Genomic DNA, 23,018 nt, shown 5'->3' with positions numbered 1-23,018 from the left:
AGTTCCAGTTTTTGAGAGTTTGATGCAAGCTGAAAAGCAAACAGATCCCAGAGTTTGATGTAAAATATCAGGGGTTTAGTGGCAGACCCTCGGAAACCCATCCAGTAGACCCCAGGTTTAGTGGATGTAAGACCCTCCCCGTCCAGAAAAGGAAGGGAAGGACAGTACCTAGGTCAGTGAGACTAGACTGGCCGAGAGGTAGAGCCTGACCATGATGTAAGGGTGGACTTGGCCTGGAGGGGCGGGGCCTAGAGGAGTGGCATCAGACGATTGGCTAGGCTGTGGGGGTAGGAGGGATAATGGAGTAGAGAGGCGGAGTCTAAACCGAAGGCAGTCTGGAGAGTTAAGAGTCAGATGACTGGGGCAATGGAAGTAGGCGGGGCTCTCAGTAAAGAAGGATGAGGGCCCCGCCGTGAGGGTCCGGCCGGGCGCGGTGGCTCACGCCTGTAATCCCGGCACTTTGGGAGGGCAAGGCGGGCGGATCACGAGGTCAGGAGATCGAGACCGTCCTGGCTAACACGGTGAAACCCTGTCTCTACTAAAAATACAAAAAATTAGCCGGGCGTGGTTGGAGGCGCCTGTAGTCCCAGCTACTCGGGAGGCTGAGGCAGGAAAATGGCCTGAATGTGGGAATGTGGGAGGCGGAGCTTGCAGTGAGCCGAGATCGCGCCACTGCACTCCAGCCTGGGCGACAGAGAGAGACTCCGTCTAAAAAAAAAAAAAAAAAAAAAAAAAGGATGAGGGCCCAACAGAAAGATTGTCAGCGCCTGGTAGGTGAGGCGGGGCGGTGACTCTTTGCTCTCCCCACAGAAACGCTAATGGACTCCACTACAGCGACTGCTGAGCTGGGCTGGATGGTGCATCCTCCATCAGGGGTGAGTCAGTGGTCCCCAAACCTTGCATTGGTCCTCAGGATCCCTCAAGCCCTGCTGCAGGGCCCGAATGCCCCCTCATATTCTAACCCCTTTCGCCCTCTTCAGGGCCCAGAGCCAGGCCTCTCTCAGCCCCACCCTCCCAATCCCCTACCATTGATGGAGCCATGATCCCCTACCATTGATGGAGCCAGTTACCATGACAACAGGCTGGATGCTTTCAGCCTTTATCCCGTGGAATCCTTAGGGTGAGGCTGAGAAGTAGGTGCTCTCACTACCCCCGTTTTACAGATGAAGAAAGTGAACTGTCATTTCCTGAGTACCCATTCTATGTCAGATACTGTATTAAGTACCTTTATACACATCATCTCTGATCTCGTGGAGAGGAATTACCTCCATTTTACAGATAAGAAAACTGAGGCTCAGAAAGGTGTAGTCACCTGCCCAGGGCCCTATAGATAATAAGTGAAGGGCTAAGGTTTGTATTCAGGACTATGACTGAGCTCTCTCTGCCCGCTTTCTGGGACCCCATAACACAAAGCTCCCCCTCCTTTGGTTCTTATCATCCTAGGGTCTATGCTGTGAGCTCTCCAAGAGCAAGATCTGGCATAAGTTACAGACTGTGGGGTCAAATACTCCTGAAAATCTGTCTTAGCTCTGCCACTCACCAGCTGTGTGATTTGGGGCACTTCCTTAATCTCTCTGAGCTTCAGTTTCTTCATCTATAAAATGGTGATGATGTTTTAGACCTCACAAGACTGTTGCGAGGTTTTCCTGCAAAGTGTCTAACATAATGCCTGGCATAGATTGGGCTCCCAGTTAAGAGTAGCTATAATCATCATCATCATTGTCATTGTCATGAAGTTGAATATTCATCCCTCATCCCTGCGGTCTCTGGGGAGGGCTCTGGACTCTACAACCCAGCCCTTCCCTTCCCCCCGCCCCAGTTCCTCCGCTGGGACTCAGCTGCTGCCCCAGGGAACTGCATTCCCCCCCCCCCCCCCCCCACCAGGCCTGTGCTCTCAATAGGCAGGGCCCCAGGGTCAGGCCGCTTTCTGTGGCTCTTTCTTGTCACCAATTTTCCATCTGCGAAGGCGGCTGGGCCCACAGCCCCACCCTGCCAGTAATGAGGCCAGGCTGGGCTGCAGGGCCCCCGGACGCAATTATTTGGGGTGTTTAGGCTGCAGGGCCTCCGCATGTTAATTAGAGAGAGGGGAGAAAGGCAGAGTGCTCTAATTAAGTGTTCTAATTAAGTTCTGAAGAAGAGCAGCGGTTGTAACGAGGGGCTGACTTTGTCACATGGTGCCACCAAAAAGAAAAAAAAAAATTTAATGCAATGTAGGGAGCTTCAGAGTCGCCATTGAAGAAGAGGCTGAGCCAGTCAGCTCCAGACCTGCCCTCCCCATGTATACTCACCCTTCATCGCACCTGACCCTCCCCAGGCTACCAGCCCCTGCTCCACATGCACAGACTTGGCCCAGGGAATCTGAGTGGCACAGGATAAAGGACACCCACTTGAGGGTGACACCTCTTCCATCAGCTGCCACCCCCACAGTCACATTTGGCAACTGGAGGCCCAGGAGGGAGAAATGACTTGCCCAAGGCCACTCATCAAGTTAGTAGAGCTGGGACTAGAACCCAGGACTCCTGGGGCACACTTGGGGTCCTTGTGTTTCCAGGCAGCACAGGCAAGCACACGAACAGCTCTGGGTCTGTGTGACCTGGGTCAAGTGACCTCACTTCTGGTCTCTACTCCCTCATCCTCCGTAAAAGGGGTCTAACCATACAGACCTTGTGCGATAATCGCGCCAAAGAAATGAGATTCTGTTAGGGTGCCCAGCCCCGGACATGGATGGGAGAGGGGACTCTGCTGTTGGGGCTCCTTTGGGTCTACCCCAGGTGAAGCCAGCCAACACCAAAGGGGACACGGGAGAAGGACAGGAAGGGTGGTTTCTCTCAGCAAGCTCTCAGTCCCACTGACACTGGCCCAAGAGGGCTAAGTGTACTGGGCACTCACGCAGGGAGATTGTTCCCGAAGGCCCTCGGGAAGGTTGGTGAATGCAAACAGCAGGCAGCCAGAGAGCCTGCTGCAGAGGAGACCAGAGACGATGCCCCAGGAGGGCACAGAAGTGTGCAAAAGGCTCAGCAGTGGGAAGGAGCCTGGTCCGTGAGTGTGAGGAGATAACCCGAGTCCTAGGCCCTTCCAGCCCCCACTTTCCACCACCTGGCCCAGCCCCTTGCAGCAGTGAGGCTTAGCATCTCTCTGCTGGGTTTGTGAGAGCCCAGGCTGCCCCAGTGAGGGTACAGGAGTACTTTCCCCAGGCAGGGAGGGTGGGCGGCCTCCCTCCAGGTACCCGAGAGGAAATGTTAGCAGCTCAAAGCCCCAGAGCAGAGCCATTCTCGTGGGGAAGGGCCCTGTCTTCCCCATCATCCTAGGCGTTCATTGAGGATGAGAACTGTCTTCCTCCATCAGACCGAGAGTTCCCAAGGGCAAGGGCTGTCTCTCCCTGGTCAGACAGGGGGCTCCCCGAGGGCAGAGGTTCTGTCTCCTCCATCAGACTGGTAGCCCCCACAACCACAAAGCTATGTCTACTTTCATCAGAAGGAGCTCCCTAAGTGGGGAAGGGTTCTCCCTATTTTCCCCTTCCAGGTGGGAACTTCCTGGCCAGGGTCCCTGTCTCCTTTATCAGATTAGTGTACCCCTGACAATAAGAGCCACGTCTCCCCTGTCAGCTAGCAGAATACCAAGAGCAGGATGTGTGCCTGTCCCACCTGATTGGCATGTCTCCCCCATCAGATTGGGAATTCTCTGATGTTTTCACCATTAGACTGGAGGATTCCCTAAGGCAGAGTCTGTGTCTTCCACCTTAGACTGAGTGTGGGCTGGGGCTGAGCCCTTACCTCCCCACCTGACGAGCATTTTACCCACAGTGGGAAGAGGTGAGTGGCTACGATGAGAACATGAACACGATCCGCACGTACCAGGTGTGCAACGTGTTTGAGTCAAGCCAGAACAACTGGCTACGGACCAAGTTTATCCGGCGCCGTGGTGCCCACCGCATCCATGTGGAGATGAAGTTTTCAGTGCGTGACTGCAGCAGCATCCCTAGCGTGCCTGGCTCCTGCAAGGAGACCTTCAACCTCTATTACTATGAGGCTGACTTTGACTCGGCCACCAAGACCTTCCCCAACTGGATGGAGAATCCATGGGTGAAGGTGGATACCATTGCAGCCGACGAGAGCTTCTCCCAGGTGGACCTGGGTGGCCGTGTCATGAAAATCAACACCGAGGTGCGGAGCTTCGGACCTGTGTCCCGCAGCGGCTTCTACCTGGCCTTCCAGGACTATGGCGGCTGCATGTCCCTCATCGCCGTGCGTGTCTTCTACCGCAAGTGCCCCCGCATCATCCAGAATGGCGCCATCTTCCAGGAAACCCTGTCGGGGGCTGAGAGCACATCGCTGGTGGCTGCCCGAGGCAGCTGCATCGCCAATGCGGAAGAGGTGGATGTACCCATCAAGCTCTACTGTAATGGGGACGGCGAGTGGCTGGTGCCCATCGGGCGCTGCATGTGCAAAGCAGGCTTCGAGGCCATTGAGAATGGCACCGTCTGCCGAGGTAAGGGCCAGGGTGGGGTACGTGCCCCTGCAAATGCATAGAACTGGTCTTGGCTGCAGACTCGGGCTGCAGACTTGGGCCTGGCCTCTGAAGCTCAGAGCTGACCATGAAGCACTCTAGGGCCAGGGTTTCCAAACCGGCAACCATCGTTCAGCTTCTTAGAGGGAGGCACTTGAATATACCACTTTCTGAAAACGATCCGTGCACATGCTGCAGGTGGCATGCCAGATAATCTGGGTTGGCACAGGATAAAGGTTTTTTATTTACATCATCATATGAGTATGTCAAGTGGTGTCTTTTTCTTCCTTTACAAAGGTGATATGGTTCCCCTTTTAAGAAAACATACGTTATAGTAAGTAACATTTATATATTAATAAGTTAACATTTTTTGAGCTTTTAATCTGTCAGTATAGACCAGACAATGCTGAAGTGACAAAACAATAAAAGTTTATTTCTCCGCTTAATGCTCCATGTCCGTTGTGGATCAGCTTGGGACTCCACCCTCTGAGAGCCAAACGGATGGAGCGCCACCATTCGGGATGTTGCCATCCACAGGGCAGACGGATGGAAGGAGTGTGGCAGTTGGAATACTGGCTTTAAAGCTGCCACCTGGGATGCGCCCCCGCCATAACCTCTGTGCACATTTCACTGGCCAAAGCAAGTCACAAGATTACTTCCTATTCAAAGAGATAGAGAAGTGCAGTTTTACTGTGAGCCAGGCCCACGACTCCCCCTTGTACTATGTGCTGAGCACTTCTATGACTTAATTCATTTAATCCTCACAAGGACCCTGTGACAGAAAGTACTGTTGTATATGAAGAAACTGAGGCTCAGCTTAAACAGAGACTAAGTAGAGGATCTGGGATTCCAAAGCCCACCCTCTTAACCGCCATGCCACACTGTTAGCTTAAGGAAAACTATTCAGTAAGTATAAGTGGTGTTTGAATATGGCAAAGAACCATGAAGGTGGTCTGCAAACATGAGAAGTTTGGGAGAGGTACGGCCTGGTGCTAAGAAGGCTGTGAAGGTTGAAGGACCTGGGTTAAATGACCCCTGCCACTCCCTAGCGGTATCACCTTGACCAATTGTAAAACCCTCCTTCCTAGGCTGGTGTGAGAAGTCAGGAACTTGATGCATGCAAAGTACTTGTAATGGTTTCCAGTACACAGGAAGTGCTTAATAGATGTTAACTAAATGAGATGATGTGTACAAAGCCCAGGTGCTCAGCCTGTGAGCTGTGATGGTGGTGCTGGGGGTATAGGGGACTTGAAGCTACTTGTGTCATGTCCTCTTGCATTCCCCATTGGATTCAGAGGTTGGGGCCAGATCCTGGGGTGCCTCAGATGCCAGGCTAAAGGTTTGGACCCTAATCCAGTGGCCTTGGAGAACCAGGGATACTTTAGCCTGGGGGTGGTTGCAGTGATCCTTACGTGATAAAATGCTTTTTAAATCTACCAGCTCTGTAGTTTTTCCCTCAGAGACAAGCAAGGCAGCTTTTCAAGATACCTAGAAGGACAAATGGGGGTGCCAGAGACAGGAGGAAGGGGCCTATAGGGAAACCATTGTTTTCATCTCAAGAGACAGTGGCAGCCTGGAGTGGGGGGTCCACCAGTACTGGGGAAGAGGAGAGGTGAGATCAAAGGATGTTTTGCCAAGGAAAGGGATGGGATGGGAAGGAAGACAGGATGGAAAGGGAGGAGAGGTAAGAGTCACAGGGAACAGGGCATTCCAGCTTGCAGAAAGGTGATGGTTCTAGAAAAGAAATGGGCAAGTTAGGAGAAAGGGCTGGTTTCTTGGGGAAGATAACAGATTTGGTTTTACGTCCTTGGGTATAAAAGTGCACAGCCTTGGAAGGTGGCAGTGGTGAGACAGGGTGTGGGTGGCAGAACAAGTGAATGGGAAACCAGCCACTCATTGTTGGTGGTTTGTTAAGTCATCAAACTTTTACTGAGCCTGCTCTGTGTCAGACCTTATGTTAAGCATCAGGCAGTACAGAGAAGAATCAGACTGTGGCTCTGCCTTCTGGAGCTCAGCGTCTAGCAGGGGAGACAGACATATAAATGTACAAAGGTGGTGATGTGTTAGACTTGTTTTAATAGGAACTGCTCAGGCTACAGTGGGCACAGAAAATGACAGAAGGCTTCACAGAGGAGGTGACATTGGAGCTGAGTCTTGGGTGGGTGGCCCAGGAATGCTGGAGGATGGAGCTGCATGAATAAAGGCCTGGGAACGTGAATCAACTTGGCCCATTAGGGAGGCAGTTTTGGTATGGCCATGGCTAAGGGCTGGAGGAGGGATGTAGGAAGAACTGTGACAGGCGGGATGTTCAGATGAGAAGGTATATTCGTTACCTATTGCGGCATAAAAATTATTCCAAGACTTAGCAGTTTAAAACAACCAACAGATCAGATGTGGTGGTTCATGCCTGTAATCCTAGCACTTTGGGAGGCTGAGGCAGGAAGATTGCTTGAGCCCAGGAGTTTCAGACCAACCTGGGCAACATAGTGAGACCCTGTCTCTACAAAGAAAGAAAAAGAAAAAAATTAGCCAGATGTGGTGGTGTGCATCTGTAGTTCCAGCTACTTAGGAGGCTGAGGTGGGAGGATCACTTGAGGCTGTAGTGAGCTATGATTATGCCACTGCACTCCAGCCTGGGTGACAGAGCAAGACCCTGTCTCTAAACAACAGCAAACGTTCATTATCTCATAGTTTCTGAGGGTCAGGAATCCAAGTGTGGTTTAGCTGGGTTCTTCTGGCTCAGATTTTCCCATGAGGTTGCACTCAAGGTGTGGCCTGGGGCTGCAGTTTTATCTGAAGGCTGGACCAGGGAGGGGTCTGCTTTTAAGGTCACTCACGGGGTTGTTGGCAGGACTCTGTCCCTCACCACATGGGCCTCTTGCACGTGCAGTGACATTCCCCAGAGCGAGAGAGCCGAGAGAGAATACCAGCAAACACCCAAGACAGAAGCCACAATCTTTTATAACCTAATCCAGAAGTGACATCTTGCCACTTCTGCCATATTTTCTGCATTAAAAGCAAGTCACCCAATTCAGCCCATACTCCAGGGGAGGGAATTACACAGGGTGTGAATGCCAGGAGGTGGGATCATGGGGCCATGTTAGAGGCTGCCTGGCATAGGCAGGTTCTCAGAGTCAGAGCTACTCCTTGCAGATGGTGAGGGTACAAGGTGGGTCAGGGGTAAGGTGTGCCCAGCCCTGGCTCCCTTCCAGGCTCTCTTCCACTCTCATCTTCCCCTGGACCTGACAGCCTCCCTGAGGCCTCAGCCCAGCCCAGCCATCCACTGAGTGTGAGTGGGAGCCAATCAGGGTGTGATTAATGAGCTCAGGGAGCCCAGAAGGACACCAGTTGTTGCTGTGGCCTGTGCTGCTGTCACCCAGATGTGAGGCTGCTGCAGCCCAAGCCCCATAGGCACCGGCCCTGCTGGAGCAGGACGTGCAGGAATGATGATTCCAGCTCACATCCAAGTAACACTGGCCAAGTGCTTTCTCGTCCTCTAGCTTAGGGCTTCTCAAGCTTTATTGTGGATCCGAGTCACCTGGTTAGTTGGTTAAAGTGCAGGTTTCTGGGTCTGACTCAAACCTCTCCCCCAGGTCTGGGAATGTGGCTCTGAGATGGGGCCAAGAATCAGCAGGGTTTGTTTTGTTTTTGTTGTTGTTGTTGTTGTTGTTGTTGTTTTTTTTTTTTTTTTTTTGAGACAGAGTCTCACTTTATCACCCAGGCTAGAATGCAGTGGTGCAGTCTCAACTCACTGCAAGCTCCACCTCCTGGGTTCAAGCAATTCTTGTGCCTCAGCCTCCTGAGTAGCTGGGATTACAGGCGTGCACCATCATGCCCAGCTAATTTTTGTATTTTTAGTAGAGATGGGGTTTTACCATGTTGACCAGGCTGGTCTCGAACTCCTGGACTCAAGTGATCCACCTGCCTTGGCCTCCCAAAAGCTGCGATTACAGGCGTGAGCCACCGTGCCCAGCTGGAATCAGCATATTTAAACAAGCAGTCCTGATGATTCTGTACCAGGACCATGAGCTCAGATGCACGATGTGATAACACATGTTTGGCTGGGCCAAGCTGGGATCTAAGGCCAAAGAGAGGACACTAGCCCAGCCCCAACACCACCCCAGGGATCGTCCCCCCGGGGCAGTGGAACATTAGCAGAATCTCTAAGAGGATGTGGTTTGAAAAGATGCATTTAATATTGAGATATAATTTAATAGGAAAACATCCATTGCTTTATTAATATAAATTAGAGAAAATAAGGCTGGATTAAGTCTTCTTGGCAGATGGAGAGTGGGGGAGTCCTCACAGGGAGTGGCCACCATCCCTGGTGTGGGCAGTGATGGTGAACAAAGGCTTACTAGTTCCCAATGCAGTGAGTGGGCTAAACTGATTCAATCTGACCAACTTCCTCTGATGCTTACTGTGTACAGGGCACAATGGGAGAGGGGAGGGGCCTGGGGAAGCCAACCATTCAACACGCATGTTTTGAGTAACCTCTGTGGGCCATTTAGCCCTCTAACAAATATGCATTGCATACCTGCTGTGAGCCAGACACATTCCAGGTGCAGGGAGATACGGAAATGAACAAGACGGACACATCAGTGTCCTCCCAGAGTTTTTAGTCTGAGTGGGTGGATAGGAGAAGACAGAAGAAAAAGTCAGTGAGCAAATAAATAACCTAGTTGCAGAATGTGATGAGTGAAGGGGGAAAGAATTGTGCAACAATAGAGATCAAAAAGTGGCCGTGCTTCAGGAAGGGCTTCCTGGAAGAGGTATCATTGAGCTGATGGGCCTGAGAAGGCTGGGGGGAGAGCATTCCAGGCAGAGGGTCCCTGAGAAACCCTGACACTCAGGGTTTGGTCTGAAGTGGCTCCTGGGTGAGGAGGGGACTCAGATACCCAGGGAACGAGGCAGAGTATGGTCCTGCCACAAATGAGATCCATCCAGGCAAAGTGCTTTGAGAACATGAGGAAGAAGGCATCTTGTATGACTGGGTATCTCAGAAGACTTCAAGGAGGGAGTAGCATTTGAATTAGGCCTTGAAGAGTGAGTAGGATTTGGATGGGTGAAGGTAGGGAGGAAGGGAATTGTAGGCAGAGAGAACTATACGAATAAAGGCCCCACGGTGTGACAGTACAAGGCACATTTGATGGGTAGAAAGTGCTTTGCAGGGTATAGGGATTAGGATGCAATTTTCCCCTATTTATTCACCTGTTCATTTTTTATCGCATGCCTAATTGGGGTCTACACTGGGCATACAGCTGCCAGGTGAGGATTCCTGGGACTTCCTTTAGAAGAGCCCTGTTCCCTCCCCAACGCCAGTCCCCGCTGGGGCTTCCCACCAGCAGGTCTGCTGGGAGTGGCAGAAGGTGTCCCTGGAATGCCTTCTTTGCAGCAGCCACCCGCACCCAAGTCTGTTTCTCTGACTCTTTCCAGAGTACGATAGGTGTGACTGTGAATGTGCCCCTGCCTCAGTTTCTCCAAGCCTGCCTGTCTCCAGATCCCTGTTCTCCTTGGTCTCTCCTTACCCACCTCAGTCCCGACTTCCGCCTGCCCAGCAGGAACCCCCAACCTAGCCTTCTTTGGGGACCTTGCTCTGTTCTCTCCCAGTGGCCAAGCCGCATCTGTGAGGGATCTGGAGGCAATTCCGCAGTGAGCATGATTGCTGCGATGCTATCGGGCGTAATGGGATTTTTAATATTTAGCTTGGATGGGGAGAGGGGCTGCTAGCCAGCTCGGGGTGGTTGCACGCACATGTTGATTCGCTGGCTCCAGCTCAGACTCCCCAGTTCCCAGCTGCTGGGTTTCTCCTCCCAGCCTCTCCCTCTTGTCTGCCCTGCCCTGCTGTGCAGCCCCTGCTCTCTCGCCAGCTCATGGCCTCTCCTTGACCTTGGCTTTAGAGACCTGCTTTCAAACCCCAGCCCTACCTCTCACTAGCTGTGTGACCTTGGGTGAGCAACTGACCCTCTCCCAACCTTTGTTTTCTCATCTGCAAAACAGAATAAACAGAGGGCTGTTATACAGAGTAAATGAGAAAATACCCAGAAGAGTGTTATAAAAATAAGATTAAGGACTTTTATGAACACTGTCTTTGCCTGTGAACTTTTTTTTTTTCCTGGTGAGCTTTTTATTTTGAGGAAAAAATAACTTTTCCTTATCACAAAAGCAATGCAGGTTATTTGTAGAATCTTTAGAAATTACTGATAAGCAAAAAGGAAGAAATTAAAATCACCCATAATCCTATCATCCAGAAATACGCACTGTGAAACAAACTGGTATAGGTTCTTCCAGGTGGATTTATGTGTATTTATACATATTGATTTTTTGTTTTAAGAAAAAAATGGACTTCTGCTTAAATTACATGGGTTTTTTTCTTTCTTTCTTTCTTTCTTTCTGTCTCTCTCTCTCTCTCTCTCTCTCCTTTCTTTTCCTTTCAGAGAGACAGGATCTCACTATGTTGTCCAGGCTGGTCTTGAACTCCTGGCCACAAATGATCCTCCCACCTCAGCCTCCCAAAGTGTTGGAATTACAGGCATGAACCACCATGCCCAGGAGGAGAATTTTTGATAATAATATTTTGTGGACATCTTTGCATATCGTGTTAGAGCTATAACATCATTGTGGGGAAGCTCTTAGGATCCCATAGAATAAATGTACCATAATTTATTTACTACTGCTCTGTTGATTGACAGATAGATTGCTTGCAGTATTTCACTATCTTAAACAAATGCTGGGGTGAGCCTCATTGTTTCTCTGTCTTTTTGCATTGCTGCTGCTATTTGCGTAGGATACATTTCTAGGTGTGGAATTGTAGGGTCAAAGGGCATGTACTTTTTTTAGAGCTTCTGACAAACATTGCCAAATTACCCTCCAGAAAGGCTGGACTGAGTTACCCTCCTAGCAGCCGCCTTTGAGAGTGCCTGTTTGCTGGCATGCTCTCCAGCATGGGATGTTATGCCTGTGGCTTTATTTTCTGTTTTACTCCAGAATCCTGTGCTTCCCAGCCAAGGGAGGGAGGGGCCGGGGGTCCTTTCTGGGCCTTCAGAGTTGGATCCTCCTTCCCACCCTGCTTTCAGCTCGAGCCCTTCTTACAGAGGCTGGACCAGTGGCCCAGATGTGTCTGGGGGAGTCTGCGGGGGTGGGGTGCGGTCAATAGGGTGGGCTCTGGGAGGGAGGCCGCCAGCTGGCAGCCTGTGCTATGCTGACTGGGGAAGGGTGTGAGAGTTGGAATGCTGGGTGGGAGGGGAGGCCCAGACCCCCACACAGAAAAGTCTGCTGCTTCTCTTCAAGGACAGGGTGGAGACACCCAGTTGAGGGTGAAGGAGTGGGGACAGACAACTCCTGCAGACCCCCAGCCCCAGGCCAGGGCTGAGACCACACAGGCCAGCCTTTTGTGAAGGGAATTAGATAGGGACCCTGGCCAATGTACTCAAGTGATTCAGGCCTTTGCTCTTAAAAATAGGAAAAATTCTATACCCTCCCCAACTTCCCCTTTCCTATCCATCCATTGGTCCATCCATCCATCCATCCATCCATCTGTCCATGATACATCCATCCATCAGACATCCACTGAAATCATTCAGCTCTTGATTTTTCTGCTTCTTGGAGGGCTCAATGATGTCTTCATAGAGGACCAGGAAGCTAACACTTGTTGAGTGTCATGTGCCAGGCATTAGGGGGCCTTGGAAATGGCCATGATGACCCCTGCCCCCAAGGCCCACCCAGCCTAGAGATGGTGACAGATACATCTACAGACAGTGAAGGTGCAGGGGGACTGGGGTTGTGCTGAGGAAAGCAGAGCAGGCAGGGAGGGTCTGTGGAAGCTGACAGAGGTACCCAGCCCATCCAGGGGAGCGTCAGCCAGGAACAGGTGGTCAGAGGACAGCCTCCAGGAAGAGGGGTCACTCTGGTGGAAGCTGAGTGAGGAGCAAGAGTTAGGCAGGCGAGGAGGAGGTGGAAAGGCCTGGAGGCAGCCAGAGTGCATGCTCGTGGGAAGGGTGGGGGTCAGTCACCTCAGTCCTCTCTCCTCTCTGAGTCAGCTAAATGGAAGGTTCTGGATCTCAAGACATGAGATGATTCTTTCTCTCTGGTCTTCAAATTCCTAGTGATCTGGGTAGGAAATATGGGACAACTTGGGCTTCAGAACAACTCATTCATTTTTCACTCAAATACCACTTCCAGGACACCTGCTGTGTACCAGTTCCTATGCCAGGTGTGGGAGCTGCCCAGATGCTGAAGGCCCTCCATACCATCCCTCGGGCTGCCAGTCTAGGGCGCAGGAGAGAGCTCTATCCATAACTACAGACTTGGGGTGCTTAGGAGGGAATGGGGAGAGAGCCAAGAAGGCTTCCTGGAGGAGGAGCCATTTTCCCAGGGCTTTGGAGGATGAGAAGAACCAAGGGCTGAAAGGGCAATTAGTCCAGGAAAAAAATGGCTGGAAATGATGGTGGTTTTTTTTCTTTTTAAACCCTAGCCTCTTGCTTATCCCCAGACAAGGTGCAGCCATCCAGGGAAGAGCAGAAGAAAGGTGTTCTTGGCCAAGGGAGGATGGTGGAAGGGCTGCCAGGGTTTCAGTTCTACTGCCCTCAAAGGCTGAGGGGAGTCCTGAGAGGCCTGGAGGAGGCCCGAGACAGGGAGGTGAAAGGTGCCACCTGTGTGTCCCGCACTGTGGTATATGCTATGCTTCCATTATCTTATTGAAACTTCTGTTGGTATTATTAGCTCTATTTTACAAATGATGAGACTGAGGCCCAGAGAGGATCATCAAGCTGCCCAAGGCCACACAGCCACTAAGTAGCCAAGCTAGAATTTGAACCTGGCTTTCTGCAGCTTGCTGGGACAACTTATTAACCTGAAGAGGATGGATGCCAGAATGTACTCACCTTTTATACCTGAGGCCCATGTCTTATCCACCTGGTCATTGAGTCCCGATCCTGTAGACCCTATGGAGAGCAACCAGCAGGGTGTGATAGAAAGAACCTCAGTCTGCTTACCTGGGAAATGGAAACATTACACCCTGGCCTGCCTACCTCCAGATGACGGAGGACCCCCTGAGATGGTGGAAGTGAAAAGAGCTTGGCAGATAACTGGCTAAGGGGCTCATGTTTAGGACTGTGGGACCTCAAAGGAAAGAGGGGGCTGACCCCACTGGGGCAACCAGGAGGGCTTCTTGGGAGAGGAGGAGACCCAGGTCTGGGCCTTGAATGACGAGGTGCTTTCCTATCAAGAGATGCAGGGCAGGATGGAACAGTCCCAGGATGAAGGCTCAGGAGTAAGGAAGCCTCAGGGAAGGAAGCTCCCCCACTCTGGCTAACCTCTGGCCAAAGAGAAAAGCCCCCACTCTGTCCCACACTGCACATACCAAATGCTCACCCAGGTGGGCCGTTCCTGCCCAGTCACCTCCTTGAATCCTCTCATCAGACTAGGAAACTGAGACTTGGCCAATGTCACACCCCTCTTAGGTGGCAGGGACAGGTCTATGCCTTTGTGCCTTCCACTTCTGATTTCTTCTGATACAAGCAGTATCCACTGGCCTTCAGTCACCCTACAGGGTTGGGTAAGGTCATCCCTATTTCACAGAAGAGGAAACTGAGGGGAAAAGTCCAAGATGACCCAGCTAGGAAGAAGTAGGGTTAGAACCCAGGCCATCTGACCCCGGAGCCCTGCACTGTCCTCTCTCAGCCCCAGACTGGCTCATCTGGACCCTGAAAACACACAGGCTGCCTCCAGATCACTCCAGCAGGACCGTGAACAGCTGGGAAGTTCCCCGCCCTCCAGCCACTGCCTTTTCATCTGGCTGGGCTTTAGAATCTGGCAAGAGAGGCCCGTTTATTGAGGAAGTTTATGCATTTAACAGTTTAAGCCTTTCTAAGCCTGTGGTACAACAGGATTTGGGAGCTGTTAACAATTCTGTGTGGTTAAGAGCTTTTCATTGCTCTGCGGCAGCTGGCTCAGGCCCCACTGGCCTGCTCTGGCCTCACCCCACCCTGTTTGGGCACCCCCATCCCTGGGGCCTGTTATCCTCACTCCCCCCACCCTAAGCCCTACACCTCATACCTCACAAGAGGAACCCAGGCCCAGAGAGGGGAAGAAAGTTACCCAAGCGTGCATGGCAGGTGAGAGACTTAAACCAAGACCTGCCTGAGTCCCTGGAGAGGAGGGAACATTCTATTGTTAATTCTTTATTGGCAGAACTTGCAAAGCCTCCCTAAAACCAACATCTGTTTGATTCCCTACCAGGGCTGTAAGGCAAGGAGTCGGAGGTGGCTCGCCCAGGCTCACTCACCTTATCAGGTACATACGGAGCTGAAATCAGAACTCAGGCCTCTTGAAATCCTAATGAGAATTCTTCACGCCATACTGAACTGGTTTCTGTTTTGTTTTGTTTTGTTTTCCCCCCATAGCTTGGTGGGAGAAATGCCATTTGTAATGATAATGTCTTACATATGTACAGTATTTATTTACTTACACCCTGCTTTATTCCAGAAAAGATTGGAGGCTGCTTTTGTGTAACATTCGGATTCACTCCATGAAATATTTTGATCTAAATGATACCCACATGAGAGAAGCACGGCAAAGGTTATTAGCACCATTTTAAAGACAAGGAAAACTGAGGCCACGAGGAGGCATGACTTTCTCAGTGTCCCAGATACTTTGTCAGGCAGAAGCCGGGACTAGAACCCAGCGCTGCAGGCTCCTAGGCCTGGCTCTTTCTGGAGCCCCTTGTCATCTCTAAGATGTCCAGTCACACAGCTCCCCCCACCGGGGGAGGTTTTCCAGGACCTGTTACCATCCCGCCAAACCCACCCACACACTCCTCTTCACACGAGCCACGTGTTCTCAGGTCCGTGAGGAGCTCCCACTGAGGCCGGCCTGCCTCTTCCCAGGGGAGTTTCAGGGGAGCCCGGGGGTCTCACTCCTGCTAAGGTGGAAATGGGTGCAACAAGTATTTGTTGAACACCTTCTGTGAGCTCAGCACCATCCTAGAACCTGGAAATACAGTGGTGAACAAAACAGACAAAATAGCTGTTTTTGTGGAGCCCACACTCCACCTGGGAAAGACAGGCAGTTGGGGAATACAGTGGGAAATACACAGTATGTCAGGCGGTGATTAGGACAACAGGGAGAAATAAATCAGGGAAGGGGATGGGCTGCGTAGCCCCCATGGCTGGGGGGCCAGGGGTCACCCTGCGGGGTGGGCTGGCCTGGGACTCCTGCTCTTGCTGGTATCCTGGGCTTTCTGCTCCTTCCTCGGGCCTTCCCAGTCTCTTCCCGTGGGACCTGGTGGAGGTTGGTTTAAGTTACTGTTTTCATAACCAGGATTTTGTTTTCTGGTCACGGTAACCTGCCTGCCCAGTGAGACAACAGGCCAAGGAGAGGACCATGAGTGCACAGCCATTTCCATTTCACTTCCAATCCGTGAGCTTTGTCTCCTGTCCTCTCTGTCCCCACCAGCCCCCAAACAGAGGGGGCCAAGGCCACAGCTTGCCAACTTCAGAGCTGTAAAACTGAGGCCCAAGAAGTTAGATGAAATGACTTGTCTGGAGACCGGCACTCAAACTCAGGGTCAGACTCCTGACTCTGTATCTCTTTCTGGAATCTACTTGTAAGTAACAGAAATAAGAATCCCCGGAGGAGGCATGCACAGGCTCTTATCAATTGGGTGCTCACTCTGTGCCAGGCTGCTACCTTGGGCTTGGTGAATACTCTGCTGAATCCTTACAATCCCCAGAAGCTGGGTACGACTATTACAGAACAGGAAGCAGAAGCTCAGAGAGGTTAAATAACCAAGCCAAGGTCACACAGCTAATGGACGGAGGAGCCAGAAGTGAAATCCAAAGCCTGTACTTGTCCTGCTGGAATATTTGCAGTGTTTCATCATTAGTACATTTTTTTCATGACTGTTATCTCATTGGATTCTCAAGGACTCTAGGAAGTAAAAGGGCTATTGTCCCCATTCTTCAGATGAGGAAATCTTAGCACGGTGAAGTGACTCAGTGCTAGAAAGGGTCAGAGCTGGGACTGGAACGGGGGTCACTGGGTTGGTTTGGTTCTGAAGCCCCCCTTGCTGCTGACTCATGAACACATTCATAGGGCTCCTGAACACATTCATATCAGACATTCGTCCCCTTCATTCCACTAAAACAGCTCATCATCGAGGCCTCCAGTGATATCCATGTCGCCAAGTCAGTGAGAGACATGGACGTAATGTCCCAGACCTCATCTTCTTCGACCTGCCAGTAGCATCTGACAAAGTGACTGCTCCCTCTTCTGGGACCTCACTGGCTCCCGAGGTCCCACCCCCCTCCACCTCTCGCTCTGAGCACTTTGTGGCCAGTTCCTATTCATCTCCCGACCTCTCCACCTTGGAGGGCCCCAGTGCTGTGTCCTTGGCCTTCTCTTCTCTCTCCTGATGACTCCACCCAGCCCCACAGCTTCATATGCCTTCTCTGGGCTGATCTCCAGCCCAGACCTCTATTCTGAAGTCCAGACTCACTCCACTGTCTCCTGGCCACCTCCACCCTGCTCCCACGCTGCCTCCTCCAGTCTGGGGTCCCTAGGATGCTTGGTCTGGCCAGAATCTTTAAGACTCCCCATCTTGCACAATGCAAAAGCCAAGCTCCTAAAAGTGGCTCACAAGGCCCTCCATCATCTTTCCCTTCTCTCACCTTTCTGACCAGTCTCCTCCCGTTTCCTCCTTCCCTCCCGCTCCCCAGGCACTCTGACCTGCTTCTGCCAGGAATGTTCTTTCCCTAGATATCCACAGTGGTTGCTCCATCATCTTCTTCAGGTCTCTGCCCAAATGTCACCTGCTCACTGAGATCCCCCATCACCCAATTTTTATACAGGCACCCAGCCTGTCCTCTTCCCTGATTTATTTCTCCCCGTCGTCCTAATCACCATCTGACATACCATGTATTTCCCACTGTGTTCGCCAACTGCCTGTCTTTCCCAGGTGGAGTGTGGACTCCACAAGAGCAGGTATTTCGTCTGTTTTGTTCACCACTGTATTTCCAGGTTCTAGGATGGTGCTGAGCTCACGGAAGGTGCTCAGTAAATACTTGTTGCAGAGTTTCACCCACCCCAGTCTCAGACATGGACCCTTTCAATCCTGCTGGGAGTAACGCTACTAACCAAGGCCCATGGAAAGGCTAGGGTTCTTCCTGCCACCTCTGGAGGGCTCCTGAGGGACTGACATGGCCAGGGCACCCCACAGGTCTGTCTGTGGTTGGGATAGATGTTTCTGAGCACGGATGGAGACTCCTTATTCCTGATACTCAGGGTTTCCCTAAGATCTCAAATCCCTCTTGGAGCTAGAGGCCTTAGAGAGTATTTTTCAGTCTTACCCATTTTTTTTTTAAACATAAACCACTGTAGTTTCAGCTCCTGCTCCCTTCTCTGCCCTGGCTTGACCAAGTTCTGAATCTCTGCAATGTGGTCCTAGACCAGAGGCTGCTGTGGGACTCGATTCTCTCATAAGGAGCTGGTGGGAGCCCACCGTGTGTCTGGGTCTGTGCAGACCCGCAATTGGAAGTTGCCGAGGGAGCCCTGCACAAAGAGAGTTCCCCACCCTGCCACTAGCCACCCATGAGACTGACTGACTTGGTTACGTCCTTTTCCTGAGCCTCAGTTTCCCTGTTGTTAAATGAGACCAGTAGTCCCAGCTTCCCAAGGTTTGAAGGAGGCTCCGAGGAGTCAAAGGAGCTCAGAAGGCAGGAGCAGGATGAGAAGGGAGGCATTGTCCAGCCGCAGGACGGATGGTTTCTCAGGGTAGACAGCAGCCCAGTGCTGGCAGAGTTTCTAGAAAGCAAGGCAGTGCCTATATGTCTAAGGTGGGGGGGACATGGTAATGGATGAGCCTTCAGTTTTAAGCAAGTCCGAGCACACAGCAGGTACCTAATATGTGCGTGTGTCACGGCACTGTTTTAACCAGCCAGGGTGCATTGATTGAATAGTGCAGGAGCAGCTCACAAAGTCAGGATCCCTGGGTACAAATCTGGGTTCTGGGACCCCGGCAGAGCCCTTCCCCTCGCTCCTCCCACCTGTGGAGCTCAGCGTCACCGTCTGTAGAATGTGCCTAACAGTCCCTGATTCTGTTCTACCTGGTCCTTGTGGCACTCCTCGAGAAGCCATCAGGACAGCTGTGACCTTCTGTGACATGAGGATAAGGACCCTGTGTTGCCTCCCACCACTCCAGACACCCACAAGCAGGAAGGTTTAGCAAAATAGGTAAGAGCCAGCCACCTGGGTTCAGGTACTGGCTCTGACATCTGCTACCTATGTGGCCCTGGACAGGTGACTCACCTACCCAAGCTTTGATCACCTCATCTCTAAAATGGGTTCAATAATAAATGGAATATGACAGAGCAAGTTGTGAAGACTCAAGGAGATAATGAAAAGAAAGTGTCTGCACAGCACCTGACATGAGGTGCGTGGTCAGTAAATGTTAGCTCTGTTTGTCACGGCCTGGCCTCTGCAATCTAAATGCTCAAAGTCATGACCATCCCCTTTTGCAGATGAGGGAACTGGGGTTCAGAGAAGCCAAGTGACTTGCTCCAGGCCACACAGCAAGTAAGTGGTTGTCACTGAACACAGGTCGTTTGGTGGAGCAGGAGGTATCCTCACCTGGGTGAGGCTTAGGGGCCCTGCAGAGCTATGTCTGTTGCTGTGTCCCCAGCAAATTCTGGGCCCAGAGCCTCATGTCAGCCTTAGAGAGAAAAGATTCTGCCCTGGAGGCTTTGCAGGCCTGACCTGGGACCTGTCAGGGTTGTACTGGCTCCTTCTAGGAAACCAGCCTCAAGTTCTCAGTTCCCTCCCTTAAAGGCATTGCCATCTGATTAGCAACATTTTAAAGACCTAAGAGTGGTCACTGGCGTGTCTGTGCTGCCTGGGCAGGGCATGCAGCTTTGAGAGCCCCACATCCGTATCCCTGGCAACCCTGGCCCTGAGCTACCCTCCCCCACACCCTGCTGTCAGAGCTGTCTGTCTGTGGGAGCTCCCCGGAGACCCGGGAGGGATGTGCACGCACGTGCTGGGTCAGCACAGAGCGTCCCTGGTATGCATGCGTGTGTGCTGGGCCTGCTGGGAGTTGTTTGTGTGCCCATATGTTCACTAGCGTACCTGCTGAGCCAGCCTCTGCACGTGCAGTTGGAACATCTCTGGATCTATGGGCGTGTACGTACATTTCAGGGGCAGGCTGCGCACAGCACTTGCCTGTGCAGGTGACGCTGGAGCCTGCTGGGAGCCATTCCTCTCCCTGTATTGGTGTGTTCCTGTGTCTGCCTGACCTGCCCCAGCATATGTGTGCAGGGAGGAGCACACTCATGAGTGTGCTGGATCAAAGTGCACACCTAAGAATGTGTGGGTGCAGCCATGGAGGGAGGTCCCCATCTGTGTGTACACGCCACTGCTATTGAGTACGTTCACTGGGTCATGCAGGTATGTGTTTGCATGGGTGCCCACCCACTCAAAGGGAAATCAGCCAAAGTATTCAGATTCATGTGTACATCTGTATATTTTATCAAGCCAGATGTACATGAAAATGGGTACTTGTTAGCATGTGTGAGCCCTGTGTGTGTATATGTGTGTGTGTGTGCGTGCACACACATGGCTGGATCAATTTGGAGTGTGTGCATGTGTATGTGACACACACACACATACACACACACTCTCTTTCTGGGGGCCAAGATATGACAGGGCCATTGATTTTCTGTCTCTTAGAAATTCCCTTTGAGGTCCTATTCATGCCTCTTTCATGAAGCTAAATCAGTGGTTCCAATGTTCTTAAAGCAAACCAGGCCTGTTTTGCAGCAAGACTCCATCCCTGGCCCGCCCAGCTCCTCCACTGGTTGTGCCTGCACACACACATGTACCCACAGGACCTGCTTGTCGTGCTCAGGTGGGCACAGCAGCCCTGCAGGGGTACAGGGGGCAGGCTCCCTGGCCAGACTCTGCTGCTTTCTAGATGTATGGCTTTGGCCATTTCCCGTCATTTCCTGAGCCTCGGGTTCCCCCTCTGCCTGATAGGCACAGGGTGGTGGTGAAGATGTGAGTGGTGAAGCCCCTGCCAAGGCTGGAGGTTCTCTCTCATCTGTCCCGGCTGTTATGTTTACAAAGCACTTTCGCCTGGGGAGAGAGGCTTGTGTCTGTCCTCGCCAGGCCAGCAGAGGAGCTTTGGGAAGGGACACCCATGAATGCCCCCCTTCCTCTGGGCCCTCTGCTCCAAGCATTTTGCTGACATCCCTTCATTTTTATCCCAGCCACTGCCCTGGGTGGCAGCTGGTGTTATCCGCCTTCCACAGAGGGGAAACTGAGCCCCAGAGAACTGCAAGGGCTTTGTCGAATGTCACCGAGAGCAGGTGGCAAACCAGGATTGGGACCCAGGTCCAGTGGACTCTGGAACCTTCCCACCGCATTCCGAGAAAGCTTCCTCCAGGAGGCAGGAGTGAGAGGCCAGGCCTTAGAGGATGCCCAGACCCCACACGAGGGGATGGCCTACAGGCCCAAGGCACCATTTGGGCAGAGGTGCAGCATAGGGAAACGCTGGCCTAGAGGAAATAGGCCCTCAGCCTCCGTTGCCTGCCTTGGGCTCTCCCATCTCATCCCCTTCCCCCTCCAGATGGGCAGCCCCTCGTGGGGTCCCCTCCCGCCCCCTCGTGCTGCAGTCTTTGTGGCCCAGGAAGAATGCCTCTCTTTATCTCCCAGACGCCCCTTCCCTTTGATTCTCCTCTACCCAGCGTTTCTGCTGACCTCTGCGTGTTGGGAATCCAATTAGAGGAGCGGACAGGGAGAGTGACAGCCGCGCCGAATCCCGCCTCAGCCCCTCCGAGCACGCTCAGCCAAGCTGCAAGCAGCGCGGGGCCTGCTTGTCATGCTGGGCCCTGCGCAGGGCTTTGTGGGGATTAGCTGCTGGGGGGTGGGGTGCTCGCAGATGGGACCAGAAGTGATGCTGGTGAATGTCACATCCAGGCAGAGAGTGGAGGAGGGGGCCCGCCCAGTGTTGAATCCAGCTTGGGGAAGAGAAGAGAAGGGGGCTGGGGGGCAGACTAGCCTGGCCCATAGGAGGCGCATGGGGGAAATGATGGCCCACTTGGGTCATTTGGTTCCCCATTTGAGGCTTGGAGGGTAGAGCTGGCAGCCAAGCTCAGCTGTGTCTACTGTGGAGTGGGCACCAGAAGGATTTCCACCTGGGAGGGGCTTTGGGGGATTGATTGGATTGCAGGGGTGGGTATTGAAGCTTCATTTGCAAAACACTTTATGTATGATGGAGGTGGGGACCCTAAGAACGGGGAGGTGGCAGGCTTTGAGAGATGTGTCTAGAGAATCTCCCACAACCAGCCACCCCTTGGCAGGGCCACCAGTCTAAGGCCAAAGACTATGCCCTTCCTCAGCCAGCACCATGAAAGTTACCCTCCTGGTTTACAGCTGTGGAAACTGAGGCTCTGAGAGGAGAAAGGTCTGGCTCAAGGACACAAGGGTAGTCCATAGCAGAGATGTCTCATCCCCTGTCCACCCTCATCACCTAGCCCCACCCCCAACTCCCTGGACCTCCTGAGTGATGAGAGTCCCTGATGCCCTTCCCCACAGAGGGATATGGCATCTAAGGAAGTGGATTTCAGGCCCTCAGGGGAAGCAGCATCAGGTAGAATATGGTCTGACTCTCAGCTCATGGACCAGCAAATGCCCCTGCCCCTCTAGAAATGTGCCAGGCCTTGTGCTGGGCCAGAACACAGTGGGATCTACTGTGGCCTCTGCCCCCAGGAGCTCACAGTGGACAGAGACAAGGAGCCCCTGGTGCACAGAGAGGGTGGAGTGTGTGCATGGAGCAGCAAGGACTGTGGGGACCCACTGGGGAGACTAGGACTAGGATGTGGGGATGGGACCACCCTGAGCCTGGGAGGCCCAGAGGCCTTTCTAGAGGAAGGGCCACCAGAACAGAGACCTGGAGGACAAGCAAGAAATAGCCTGAGGAGGCTCTGGCTATTCTAAGCCTGAGAGGCAGGATAGTTGTGGGGCTTCTACGGGGAGGGCATCTCCTGTCCATCAAATCTTTGTGCTCATTCCATAGCTGCCTGGGCCGGGCAGGACTGACCCACCTCCCACCCGCTGCCCTAGTGAGGCTGCACAGCTGCAGCCGCTGTGGAGTTGGCAGCCACTGGATGTTCAGGATCTTCTGTAAGAATCATGGTTAGGCCAGGCACAGTGGCTTACACCTGTAATCTCCGCACTTTGGGAGGCTGAAGCTGGAGAATCACTTGAGCCCAGGGATTCAAGACTAGCCTGGGCAACATGGTGAAACCCCATCTCCACAAGAAAATTAAAAATTAGCCAGGTGTGGTGGTATGCGCTTATAGTCCCAGCTACTAGGGAGGCTGAGGTAGGAGGATCACTTGGACCAGGAGGTCCAGGCTGCAGTGAGCCATGATCTCACCACTGCACTCCAGCCTGGGCAACAGAATGAAACCCTGTCTCAAAAAAAAAAAAATATATATATATATATATATATATATATA

The 23,018-nt window shown here is 52.3% G+C and overlaps 1 protein-coding gene across 2 annotated transcripts in view; it reads left to right on the top strand.

Moving 5' to 3' along the window:
* The window catches only part of EPHB2 (EPH receptor B2), a 211,806-nt gene that overhangs the window by 69,178 nt on the left and 119,610 nt on the right, over positions 1-23,018 (top strand). For both annotated transcript variants that reach the window (XM_024232185.2, XM_024232190.2), the window contains exons 2-3: positions 811-875; positions 3,804-4,488. In XM_024232185.2, the coding sequence (XP_024087953.1) occupies positions 811-875; positions 3,804-4,488 (750 nt within the window). The remainder of the gene's footprint in view (positions 1-810; positions 876-3,803; positions 4,489-23,018) is intronic.

This window comes from Pongo abelii, chromosome 1 (genome assembly GCF_028885655.2).
Source record: "Pongo abelii isolate AG06213 chromosome 1, NHGRI_mPonAbe1-v2.0_pri, whole genome shotgun sequence".
Classification (NCBI taxonomy): domain Eukaryota; kingdom Metazoa; phylum Chordata; class Mammalia; order Primates; family Hominidae; genus Pongo; species Pongo abelii.
Note: the sequence above shows the minus strand (reverse complement) of the source record. Positions and strands in the feature narration are given on the sequence as shown.